This window comes from Macaca fascicularis, chromosome 4, assembly GCF_037993035.2.
Source record: "Macaca fascicularis isolate 582-1 chromosome 4, T2T-MFA8v1.1".
NCBI classification, from domain to species: Eukaryota; Metazoa; Chordata; class Mammalia; order Primates; family Cercopithecidae; genus Macaca; species Macaca fascicularis.
The window spans coordinates 127,162,879-127,176,568 of record NC_088378.1 but is presented as its reverse complement, the minus strand read 5'-3'; the positions used below and the strand labels follow the sequence as shown (position 1 = coordinate 127,176,568).

The 13,690-nt window shown below is 41.2% G+C and overlaps 1 protein-coding gene and 1 long non-coding RNA gene across 5 annotated transcripts in view; one reads left to right on the top strand and one right to left on the bottom strand.

Moving 5' to 3' along the window:
- SPATS1 (spermatogenesis associated serine rich 1) overlaps window positions 1–13,690 on the top strand; it is a 32,923-nt gene that overhangs the window by 1,611 nt on the left and 17,622 nt on the right. For 2 of the 4 annotated variants that reach the window (XM_065543961.2, XM_005552845.4), the window contains exon 3: window positions 7,973–8,120. The exons of 1 other annotated variant lie outside the window; for it this stretch is intronic. In XM_065543961.2, the coding sequence (XP_065400033.1) occupies window positions 7,973–8,120 (148 nt within the window). Of the gene's footprint in view, window positions 1–7,959; window positions 8,121–13,690 lie in introns of all 4 variants that reach the window. One more of the 4 variants, XM_074037876.1, reaches the window with a different exon arrangement.
- The window catches only part of LOC123572943 (uncharacterized), a 45,218-nt gene that overhangs the window by 22,787 nt on the left and 8,741 nt on the right, over window positions 1–13,690 (bottom strand). The gene's annotated exons all lie outside the window — the stretch shown is intronic.

Here is a 13,690-nt window from a genome sequence, read left to right as displayed (position 1 = left end):
TAATGAAAGACCCATGGTGTCCTTTCCTGCTGTGTAGGAGAGTCTATTCAGGAAAACACATCTGAGTTTAGCTTAACATGGAATCTATGGATTTCAGGAAGGAAGGGGCTCCACAAACCAATTGAAGATACGAGTGTGTGTGTGTGTGTGCATTTTTCCATCAGAGAACCGATTGCTTTCATTACTGCTTATGGGGGAGGGGATATAATAAAAAAACAGGTTAAAAATTTCTGTCCTTGATCCTTAGGCCCATTATGAAGCAGATAAGCAGGGGTGGGAAATAGTGTTTGGTTAAATGAATATCCATGTTAAACAAACATGGCTTGATGTATTATTTTTCTCCCTGCCAGACAGAGCTATTGTGACAATCAGCTGAGATGACAAACATATGAAAGTGCTTTGGTTATGTAAGGTGTTATTCCTGCCTAAAAAAATGGAAATAATTATCCTGAATTCCACAGATGGCAATAAAGAAACAGACTTTCTTCCAAATTCTCTTTTTTCCCTTGAATTCCTTTCTGGTTACAAGAACCTTCTCTTGGCCTTTAATTACATCATTTCTTCTTATTTTGTGGTGTTTTAGAAACTTGTCAGAATTTTCTGGCTTCTGGCTTATTTGACATTTGTTGCACTTGAATAACAATTTTCATGATAAATGGTGAACCTTTCAAGCAGGGTGTATCTCCTTAGCGTGTTTGTTTCTCCCCATAGCCCTCTGAGCTAGATGGGGGAGAGGGAAGCCATTGGGAGCTGGGGGTGGAGAAGTAATTGGCTTGCTTGGAGTAGCTGGATGGTACTCTATGCAGTGGGAGCATCAGTATTAGTATTAGCATCAGTATTAATAAGTGTTCAGACTTGTAATTCCAGCTTCTCTTCCAGCTAATCTTCTTTTACCAGGGGAAGGGCGGGGAGGCATCTTGAGGACATGTTTAAGTGTCTCCAGCTCAAATTTGAGGTTGAGTTACTCTTAGGAAGATCCTGTAGTCAGCTTGATCTAGAGAGTGTGCTGTTGGTCAGTTTAGCAAGAGATTGCTCTTCCCATCCTTGTCCATCAGATAAGCGTTCCCCATTATAGTGGCCACAGGCCACTTTCTAGATTGCTGCTGCCACAAAACTTTTTAAGCAAGCAAGGAAGTGTGCTAAAGTTTTAGGTGTGATTTCACTGCTCGCTGCTCAGGGACATGCAGTACATTTAAATTTTGCTCCTAACGCAAGCAAACAAAAAACTTGGGAAAGGGCCCTCTCTGATACCATCCATAGAGCCAACCAATTCTTGCTTGGGTGAACTCTCAAGTCCTATAGTGGCAATATACAATTACAATGTTTACATGCTATGAAAGGCAGCCACTGTTAAAACCTATGGGCAAAAATGTCCATAAGTAAATCTTACCATAAATACCTCAGAACTCACATGCAAGTATTGACATAGAGGACGTCTTTGGCCTTGATTTCATTTCTTCTCCATATAGGTGAATCCATTCTACATCTCTAGACATGCATTTCATGCCTTTTTCATAGATACATTTCTAGAAGTAGAACTATTGAGTCAGATGATATGCACTTCTCATAGGCTTCGGAAGGCACATATGGCCAAATTGCTCTTCAGTCAGATGGGGATATTCCCACCAGCAATGATAGGAATTCCATTCCTCCAAGCTATGCCAACCCTGGGTGTTTGCAAATGGATAACAAATAATGGTATCTGATTTTAAGTTCAGTTCTTCAATTATTCGGATGGGGCCAGGTACTGTGGCTCATGCCTGTAATCCCAGCACTTTTTAGGTGGGCGGATCACTTGAGCTCAGGAGTTTGAGACCAGCCTGGGCAACATGGTGAGACCCCATTTCTACAAAAAATACAAAACAAAACAAAAAAAATAGCTGGTCATGCTTGTGCATGCCTATGGTCCCAGATACTTGGGAGGCTGGGGGTGGGAGCATTACTTGAGTCCTAGGGGCAGAGGTTGTAGTGAACCGAGATCACTCCAGCCTAGGTGACAGAGTAAGACCCTGTCTCAAAAAAACCCCCAAAAAACCACAAAATAAACAACCACCCACTCCCCCAAATCCAATTATTAGGATGGATGCAATTTCCCCCAAACATATATTGGCTGTTTGTATGTGTTATTTTATTTTATCTTATTTTGAGATGGGATCTCACTCTGTCACCCAGGCCGGAGTGCAGTGTCCATTCTACTATAAAGACACGCACACGTATGTTTATTGTGGCACCGTTTACAATAGCAAAGACTTGGAACCAACCCAAATGTCCATCAATGATAGACTGGATAAAGAAAACGTGGCATATATACACCATGGAATACTATGCAGCCATGAAAAACGATGAGTTCCTGTCCTTTGCAGGGACATAGATGAAGCTGAAAACCATCATTCTCAGCAAACTAACACAAGAACAGAGAACCAAACACCGCATGTTCTCACTCATAAGTGGAGTTGAACAACGAGAACACATGGACACAGAGAGGGGAGCATCACACACCAGGGCCTGTCAGGGGGTGGGGGGCTAGGGGAGGGATAGCATTAGGAGAAATACCTAATGTAGACAACGGATTGATGTGTGCAGCAAACTACCATGACATGTGTATACCTGTGTAACAAACCTGCACGTTTTACACACATACCTCAGAACTTAAAGTACAAAAAAAAGCTCATAATTTGTCATGACTACTCTTTTTTATTTCTATCATGTATGTTACAGATTTTCCCCCAGTTTATAGTTTGCTATGAAAGTTTTAAGTTTATATTTAAAGAGGCATGTTCAAATCTATGCCTCTTTTCCTTTATTTTGCCTATATTTGATATCTTTCTTGGCAATAACTTCTTCGCTCTAAGATTATATAAACTTTTACTTATTTTTTTCAGGTACATCTTTAATTTCAATTTTCACATTCAAATCTGTAAGTTATCTGGATTATTCCAGTTTGGGATAAGAAAGGTTTACTTTTATTTTTATTCCAAATGGTTAATCAGTTGTTCCAGCAATATTTTTTGAATAACCCATCCTTTCTTCACCAAGATAAAATGCCACTTGTTTTCATATAAAATTTTATTCTATTTATGTTTACTATTTTGTTCTATTGATTTGTCTGTTAGGGTTTTTGTCAGTACCATCTCGATTATTTGAATGTTAAACTACATTTTATAAATTATACTCCATAGCTATGTAACTCTGAACAAGTTATTTGACATTTCTGGAGCTTAATTTCTTTACCTGTAAATTTATCTCATTTTAATTATAATTATGGCCTTCTTTTCATTTCTATTATTATTATTATTATTTTTGTTTTTTTGGGGATGGAGTCTCACTCTATTGCCCAGGCTGTAGTGCAGTGTGATGTGATCTCAGCTCACTGCAACCCCCGCTTCCTGGGATCAAGCGATTCTCCTGCCTCAGCCTCCTGAGTAACAGGGATTACAGGCATGCACCACCATGCCTGGCTAAGTTTTGTATGTTTGGTAGAGGCGGGGTTTCACCATGTTGGCCAGGCAGTCTCAAACTCCTGACCTCAGGTGATCCGCCCGCCTCAGCCTCCCAAAATGCTGGGATTACAGGCCAGGCCCTAATATTATTTGTATTCAAAATTTTTTCTTGAACCTTGTTTATCACATTATTAGCTTTTGCATGAAGCCAAAGTTCTGATAATCTTTATTTCAATCTTTTATGATTTTATTCCTTAAAATTTTTTTGGGGGGGAAGGGTTACTCTTTTTTTTTTTCTTCTTATTTCTTAAATTGACAATTTATCTCATTCATTTTGGAATTTTTTTATTTTGAACATTATAATCCATCAATTCTTGGATAGACAGTTTGCATCTTTGAAGTAGGGACTGGATGTTACCAGGTCTGTGAGCCAAGCAGCAGGCGGGATGTGGTTGTAATAATTTTTGCTGTATGAGCACTGAAGCATGTAGAATGTGTGTTCACAGCTTGGAAGAAAACTCCAGAGACAATAGAGAAACACTTTTGTGCAGTGTCTGATACCTGTAATACCAGCACTTTGGGAGGCCGAGGCAGGCAGATCATGAGGTCAGGAGTTCGAGACCAGCCTGGCTAAGAGACCAGCCTGGCCAAGATGGTGAAATCCCACCTCTACTAAAAATACAAAAATTGGTCTCAGCGCCACCGTGCCTGTAACCCCAGCACTTTGGGAGGCTGAGACGGGTGGATCGCCTGAGGTCAGGAGTTTGAGACCAGCTTGGCCAACATGGTGAAACTCTGTCTCTACCAAAAATACAAAAATTAGCCAGGCATGATGGTGGGCACCTGTAATCCCAGCCACTCGGGAGGCTGAGGCAGGAGAATCGCTTGAACCCAGGAGGCACAGGTTGCAGTGAGCTGAGATTGCACTACTGCACTCCAGCCTGGGGGACAGAGGGAGACTCTGTCTCCAGTAAATAAATAAATAAATAAGCAAGCAGGACATGGTGGCTTACACCTGTAATCCCAGCTACTCGGGAGGCTGAGGCAGGAGAATCTCTTGAACCCTGGAGGCGGAGATTGCAGTGAGCTGAGATTGCTCCATTGCACTCCAGCCTGGGCGACTCGGCTCAAAAAAAAAAAAAAAAAAAAAAAAAAGAAAGAAAAGAAAGAAATGCTGCATCACTCAACTCACATTTTAATTGAAATCTTAGGTCAGTATTAAGTGGAAAATGTGGACATTAATGATTGAGTTGAAAGTGATTTAGTAGTCAGACTTCTGAATGTGCATAAGATTTAAGAATGCCTTAACCAGTCTATTTTGCTTATAATTTCCTTCTTTATACAGTGCATGAATGATATGTGATTAAAATCTGTAAGTAAATCTAAAAGAATGCCTCAATAAGTATAAAATAAAAATTCTAAGTGATGAAAACATGTGTCATAGTTTAATTGGCAGCCTTTGTTCTTTGTGATACATAAAATAACAATGCTATTACAATTGATGATGCCTTATATTCAGTGAAATACAGCATGTGCATTTAAGGTTTCAGATTTCTAATTACCGCTTTAGTTGAATCCCACAAGTTTTGATATACAGTACTTAATGTTCATTGATCATTAGGCACCTCATGATTTCCATTATGATTTATTCTTGTATGTGAATTATTTAGAAGCTTGGTTTGAGTTTCCAAGCTTATGGATACTTTTTGGCTGTCTTTTTATTATTGATTTCTAATTGTATTGCATTGTGGTCAGAGAGTGTGGTCTATGTATTGTTGATACTTCTTTTGTGGCTTTGTATATGGGTGGTTCTTCCTTTGATTACTGGGGACCTGTTCTCACGTCCTCACAGCTCTGCTGCTTTCCTGCCACCTCCCCTGGGCTTGGCTCCATCCCAGTTACACCTTAAGCAACCAGTTGGCCCTCACTGTGCTGGGGGCTGCTCTAGGCTCTGGGGCATATTCCAGAGCAGCACTTCCCACACTTGGCTGACCCTAAGAATCACCTGAGGTGCTTCTTAAATATCCTGGCTCCCAGACTGTAGGTCTGAGTCAGAGGCCTGGAGTCTGCATATTGAACAAGTGCCCAAGGGGATTCTCATGACTGGGCAAATTCAGGAAGTTCTGTACAGTTGGGAATCTGGAAGTGGAACGGGATAAAATACAGTGATGGAACTAGACTTAAAGAAGATCACTGCCAAACGTGAGCCTAAATGAAGAGCAGGGGTGAGGGTAGGGGCTTATTCAAAATGCAGGTTCCCAGGTCTCACTTGGAGAGATTCTAATTCAATAGGTCTGCGATGGAATTTGGGAATCTGTATTTTAAACAGGCTTCCTAGGTAATTCTGATGCAGATAGGCCTCGTGCCATGTCCTGAGAAGTCCCAGAGTGAGAGGATTTTGAAGGGAGGAAATAGCTCAGCTGAACTTTAAGCTTTGTAAAGTCACAGGCAAAGTCCTCTTAGGAGTGAAAGGTTTGGTGATAGATTGGGACTTGATAAGAGTGGGAAAGATATTATTCACTTGTGATATGAAATTTGAGAGGAAATGGATAAAAAAACTGTCTGAGTAGCAGTCCTGCTGCTAGATGGTGGGAGTTTGCATCGTTTATAGTATACAGTCATATCAACAGGTTCTGCATCAGCAGATTCAACCAACTGCCCATAGTAAATATTCAAAAAGGAAACAACAAGGCTGGGTGTCATGGCTCACACCTGTAATCTCAACACTTTGGGAGGCTGAGGCGGGCGGATTGCTTGAGGCCAGGAGTTCGAGATCCGCCTGGCCAATATGGTGAAACCTTGTCTCTACTAAAAATACAAAAATTAGCCAGGCGTGGTGGCAGCTGCCTGTAATACCAGCTACTTGTGAGGCTGAGGCATGAGAATCACTTGAATCTGGAGGTGGAGGTTGCAGTGAGCTGAGATCGTACCACTGCACTCCAGCCTGGGTGACAGAGTGAGACTCAGTCTCAAAAAAAAAAAAAAAAAAAAAGAAAAGAAAAGAAAACATCAGTATAACAACAAAAATAATACAAATAAATATATAACAACTATTTACATAGCATTTGCATCATATTAGGTATTACAAGTAATCTAGAGATGATTTATAGTACAACATACAGGAGGATGTGCGTATGTTATATTCAAATACTACACTGTTTCAGATAAAGGATTTGAGCATCTTTGCATTTTTGTGTTGCGGGGGTCCTGGAACCAATCCCCTGTCAATACCAAAAGATGACTCTATATGTGTGAAGCATGATACTGTGTAGGTGGAATAGTAGTCAGTCTAAAAATGTCCTCAAGAATCAGAGAAGTTTGACTCTTATTTCTTACAATTTTCTCATTACTAGAGGTTACATTGCCATCTATTGAGCTTCAGTGCTCTATGAAATGATGCATAAAGAAATATGCATAATCTTTTCATCGGACTTTTTATTTTTGTGGCTGGATGAGGTACATAACTGTAGGAAATGATAACAGAACAAATTGACTTTCATGAAGTATTAGTAGTATAGGCAGAGTGAAGATAATGGGTACTCGTCTCTGTCTGACACTCACTGGTTTTCAGGACTCCCTTACTTGTAACTGTGGGTGGCTGGGGAGTTATAATTCTTTTTCATTTATTCACTCAAACATTTATTGAGCACCTGCTTTGTGCCAGGCACTGTTATGGATGCTAACAAGATGAATAAGAACTGTGAGGGGAACCCACAGAAATTTTTGAGGGCGTTCTTTGGGTTGTGATCACCATTATATTCATCAGTTTTTCTATGAACAAATCCTTTGGAAAATTATATTGAGATGCCTAATACAATGTACAGTGCTATACAGCTCACTTCAGATCCTAGGTCTTCCACTTAGTTCACAGAATGTGAACTGTGAGTAGGGGCAAGCAGTCTAGTACAGGGGTTAGGATCTCACGCTTTAGTGTCACAGAGCTGTAATCAAATATGAGCCTAGATGTTTTCTTTTTTCTGAGACAGAGTCTCTGTTGCCCAGGCTGGAATGCAGTGATGTGATCTCGGCTGACTGCAACCTCTGCTTCCTGGGTTCAAGCAATCCTCCCACCTCAGCCTCCCAAGTAGCTGGGATTACAAGAGTGCACCACCATGCCCAGCTAGTTTTTGTATTTTTGTAGAGACGGGTTTCACCATTTTGACCAGGCTGGTCTCTAACTCTTGACCTCAAGTGATCCACCCACTTTGGCCTCCCAAAGTGCTGAGATTACAGGCATGAGCCATCGTGCCCGGCCTAGATGTTTACTTTTTATGTGATCATAGGCAAGTTTAACCTTCTCAGCCTCAGTTTTCTCAACCATAAAATGGGGATAATAAGGAATACCTATGCCTGTTGATTGTTATAGGGATTAAATGGGATAACATGTATAAGGTGTTGACATAATCCTCAGTGCAAGGTAAATGCTCAGTAAATGTTAGCTGTTTTAAAAACTTATTTATAATCTAGGAAACAAAATAGGGCAGAATGTATTTTCAATAATATAATTAGATGGTGATAGCTCTGTGTTGCAGGTGCTAACTGCAGTGATTTTCTGGAATCTAAGGGATGTTTTGCCAAGACAGCATCTTCTGGCAAAAGTGTCAGTTCCTCATCTTCTGTGGAAACAGGCCCAAGTGTCCGTGAGCCTCCAGGCCTCCCCAGAGTGTCTGCTTACCTAGAGTAAGTAAGGGTCTGGTGTAGAGCTGTCACTGTTTGGGGGATATTCTGACCAAGAAGCCAACAGTCTGAGAGGTAGCATGGTATGCTTGGCAAGAGCATGGATTCTGGAGCTAGACTGTGTGGGTTCAAATCCCGGTTCTGCCACTTTGTATCCGTGTGAATCTGAGCAAATTACTTCACCTCCCTCGGCTTCAGTGTTCTTATCTGTAAAATGCTGATGATAGTTTATAGGATTGCTGTGAGGATGAGTTGAGTTAATACCTGGAAAGAGCTTAGAAGACTTCCTGGCACACAGCAAGTTCTGTGTAAATTCTTGCTATTATGAAGTTCAAAAATAAGTGAAACTGTGTATTTTTGGGATATGTACATACATACATGGGTGGTAAAACTTAAAGAAAAGCAAATAAATGATTATCGTAAGAGTCACAATTAGGATAGTGGTTACTTTTCCTGGAAAGGGACACACACAGATGGTTTCTGGGGAGTGGGGAAGAGAAGGACTGGCAACATTTTGTTTCTTTTGTTTGGGTAGAGACAGGGGTCTCCCTCTGCCACCTGGGCTGGAGTAGAGTGGTGTTATCTTGGCTTACTTTAACCTCAAACTCCTGGGCTCAAGCGATCTTCTCTTCTTGGCCTCTCAAAGTGCTGGGATTGCAGGTGTGAGTCACTATGCCAGGCTAACGTTTTGTTTCTTGACCAGGATGTTGGCTTTGTATTTAGTTGTAAAACTGTCTTTATGCTTTATGTACTTTCCCTGTTTATATTTCTTTTCCAATAAAAGGTTTCAAATGCTTTTCTAATAATTTTTGTTACAATGAAAGTAATTTAAGCTTATTGTAGAAAATTTGAACAGGTGAAGACAGTATTAAAAATAAAAGTCACGGCCAGGCGCGGTGGCTTGCACCTGTAATCCCAGCACTTTGGGAGGCCAAGGCGGGTGGATCACGAGGTCAGGACATCGAGACCATCCTGGCTAACATGGTGAAACCCTGTCTCTACTAAAAATACAAAAAATTAGCCAGACGAGGTGGCGGGCGCCTGTAGTCCCAGCTACTCCGGAGGCTGAGGCAGGAGAATCGTATGAACCTGGGAGGTGGAGCTTGCAGTGAGCTGAGATCGTGCCACTGCACTCCAGCCTGGGCAACAGAGTGAGACTCCATCTCAAAAAAAAAAAGAAAAAAAAAGTCACATGGCCGGGCATGGTGGCTCACACCTATAAACTATGCCCAGCTAATTTTTAATTTTTTTTTTGTACAGAAAGAAAAAACTATTATAGTTTCATACAGAGTAGTTTCACTGTCCTTAAAAATCCTGTGTGTTCCATCTATTCATCCCTTCCCACCCCTCCCACCCCCTGGCAACCACAGATATTTTTACTGTCTCCATAGTTTTTTCTTTTCCAGAATGACATATAGTTGGAATCATATAGTATATACCCTTTTCAGATTGGTTTCTCTCAATAATATGCATTTAAGTTTCTTTCATGTCATTTCACCCCTTAATAGCTCATTTTTTCAATGCTGAATAATATTCCATTGTCTGGATGTACCATAGTTTATTTATTCATTCACTTACTGAAGGACATCTTATAAAGGCAGCTTTTTCACTGAGCAATATGCAGAGAGAATTTTCTCATACCTGTGAGTGTTTTTCAAGAACACAGTTTTCAATGACTACAGTGCTGAAATGTCAGATGAATAGACCACAATCTAACCAGTGACCTATAGTTTTAAAGAGCTGCTATTGTAAATAGTGTTGTAATGCATATCCCTCTACATTCGGCTTTTGCCCATCTCTGGTTATACTATAAAAGTAAATTCCTAGAAGTGGATTTATTCAGTCAAAGTTAAGGGAAGTTGCTCAAGTGATTCTTTATATAATAAAATCTGCTCCAAGTGGACTTGCTGCCCCCAGCACTAGACATGGAAGAGACTGGCATAATCCTTAAGCTCTGCCTCTTTCGGTCCTCTGCAACAGATGTATACCACTAGCAGCAGCAGTGGGTCCATGTCTTGGGAGGGAAAGAAAGCCCAGACTGTGAAGTTCACATCCTGTAGGATGGGGAACTGGGTGATTGCTGCCAGTTCTGCATTCCTAATTCCCACCTAAATAAGTCCCCTTTATCGCTCATGATACCTGGGTTATGGAGGACCTAACTCAGTCAAAGCGTGTGTAGCCAAATCTAAAGCTCCAGTCTAGACATACCCTCAGGCTTTAGATTGATAAATTGAACTGCTTTCTAGATATCTCCACCTGATGTCCCACAGGCCTCCAAACTCAACGTGCCTTGACTGAACTTCTCATCACCCATCCTCACAAACCAAATCCTTCTGTGTTCCTTGTCTCAGTTGATAATCTCGGTATTCATACAGCCCCAAAGGTATAGATTGACAGGTCATACTTGTCTCCTCCAGCTCATCCAACTGGGGATCAAGCCCTGAAACACCATATAAGTCCATCTCTTCTACTCCATCTGTATTACCGTGGTCCCACTCAAGGCCCTGATCATCTCTCACCTGGACCACTGTAATACCTTCTTGATTAGTTATTTATTGGTGCACAACAAGTCACCCTAACTTAGTGACTTAAAACAACAAACATTTATTATCTCACATTTTCTACAGGTCAGGAATCTGAGTATAACCTAGGTGGGTGCCTCTGGCTCGAGGTCTCTCTCACAAGATTGCAGTCAAGGTGTTGGCCAGAGCTGTGGACTTATCTGAAGGCTCAACTGCGGGGGGTGTGGATCCATTTCCAAGCTCACTCATATGGTTGGTGGCAGGATTCACTTCGTCACAGGCTGCTGGGGCTGATAGTTCAGTTCTCTACTGGCTGTTGCCCACAGGCTTCCCTCAGTTCCTTGTCTCTACAGAGGGCAACTCACAACATAACAGCTGTCTCTCCTCACGAGCAAGCAGGAGTGCACACAAGAAAAAGCCACAGTCTCTTTGTAACCTAACCTGGGAAGTGACATCCCGTAACATTTACTATTTTCTCTTTGTTGAAAGTGAGTCAGTAGGTCTAGCCTATACTCAAAGGGAGAAGATTACAGGAGGGAATAAATGCCAAGAGGCAGAGATCATTGGCAGCCATGTCAGAGGCTGCCTGCTACACTCTCCTAAATGGACTCCCTGACTTAAGTTTTATATTCTCAAAGTTCATTCCTTTTATAGCTTCTAGAGTTTTCTAACCACATGTGACCATGTCATGTTCTTGCTTACTATTATTTAATGATATCCCATTAAAGCTTGATAAAAAAGAGTCCCCCCTCATATGAACTGCAAATTCTCCAGATCTGTCTCCTTCTCTTCTCCAGTTTTATCTCCAATACTCCTGCCACAACCACATCAAATGTCGTAATTTCCCTGATGTTTCTTCCTTCTATGCCTTTGCTCACATTGCCTCCTTTGCTTGAAGTGGCTTTCTCCAATGGCTTGCTGTGTGCACATATTGTAGAAGCTGCTCGGCTTCCACTGACTTTCCAGTGGCGTCATCTATGCTATTCTCCTTTTTCTGGGGAATTGATTTTCACTCCTTCCTTACCAAGTTTTTTTTTTTTTTAAGATGGAATTTCACTCTCCTGTTGTCCCGGTCGGAGTGCAATGGCACCATCTCAGCTCAATGGAAACTTGGCCTCCTGGGTTCAAGTGATTCCCTCTCCTCAGCCTCCTGAATAGCTGGGATTACAGGTGCATGCCACCACACCTGGCTAATTTTGTATTTTCAGTAGAGTCGGGGTTTCACTATGTTGGCCAGGCTGGTCTCGAACCCCTGACCTCAGGTGATCCACCCACCTCGGCCTCCCGAAGTGTTGGGATTACAGGTGTGAGCCACCATGCCCGGCCCTTCCCTACCCAGTTTTTAAATATTTTAACACAAGGTCTTGCTATGTTTCCCTGGCTGGTCTCAAACTCCTGCCTACCCAGTTTTAATGAGTATTCTGAATAGGAGCTACCATCATCTTACTTGTCTCCACTTCCTGATTGTGATTGATCTAAGGGAGAACGTGTGATCTAAGCTGAGCCAGTGAGTCCTTCCCTGAAATTTTTCACATAGGAGATAGGGGTAAAAATTGGTTGGAAGACATGAGAATTTGAATCTGGGCTGTCAGTGGCCTTTTTGCTCTTGTGAAGAAGCTCATCTGCAATTGGCAAAAATGAAGCCAAGGTGTCAGGATAAGCAAAAGAGAGTGACAGTTCTGAGACATTGAACCCCAATTCCAGTTGTCCTCAGCTGTACTCTAGTGATGGAAACTAACACACCTCCAAAATTGCTTATCTTCTGAATCAGGGGTGGGGGCACTGAGTTATTGGTCCTACCTACATCACAGGATTGTTAGCAGGGAGCAGACAAGACGAGCAATATGAAGTTGCTTTGATGCCATTTAAATATGAGTGATGCATTGTTATGAAAAAAGATCCTTTGACTTTATAACAGATCATTGTACCTGAAAACACTGTCCAAGGCCAGGTCTCAGACACAAAGCCATTTAAACCAGAAGTGATTGCATTTTCTGCTGACACCTATAAAAGTTTGTTGTGGGTCTTTATAAACTGCCAGGAAGTTCAGCGCTAAACATAATGCTCTATTATTGTAATCATTTCAGTCTAGGTTTGTTTTTGATTATTTATTCATCTTCTCTATATACTTATTGATTTTTTATTTACATTTAATGGTTTTATTAAACATGCCTTTTTGGTAACAGATTTATTTAAACATAATTCACATACCATAAAAGTCACCCACTTAAAGTGTGTACACAACTTGATGGCTTTTAATGTATTCGTAAAGTTGTGCAACTATCACCACAATCAATTTTAGAACATTCTCATCACCACAAAAAGAAATCCATACCCTTTAGCAATCATTGCCCCGCACCCCCTTCTTTCTGTCCCTCTAGTCTGAGACAACCATTAATTTACTTTTTGTCTCTATAGATTTGCCTGTTTCGGACATGTAATATTAATGGAATTATCAATATGTGGTCTTTGGTGTCTGGTTTCTTTCACTTAGCATAATGCTTTCAAGGTGCATACATGTTGTAATATATATCATTCCTTTCCAAAAATTGCGGTAAAATATATATGGCACAACAGTTGCCATTTTATCCATTAAAAAAACGTTTTTAAAGAGATGGGATTTCACTCTGTAGCCCAGGCTGGAGTGCAGTGGCATAGTCACTGCTCACTGCAGCCTCCACTTCCTGGGCTCAAGTGATCCTCCCTCCTCAGCCTCCCAAGTAGCTAGAACTACAGGTGTGCACCACCACACCTGGCTAATTAAAATTTTTTTTGTAGAGATGAGGTCTCACTATTTTGCCCAGGCTGGTCTCAAACACCTGAGCTTAAGTGATCCTCCTACCTTGGCCTCCCGAAGTACTGCCTGCCTGATTTTATCCATTTTAAGTGTACAATTCAATGGCATTAATTACACTCATAGTGTTGTGTAACCATCACCATTGTCTATTTTCAGACATTTTCATCACTCCAAACGGAAACTCTATGACCATATAGCAATAACTTGCCATTCTCCCCTCTCCTCAGCCCCTGGTAACCTGTAATCTACTTTCT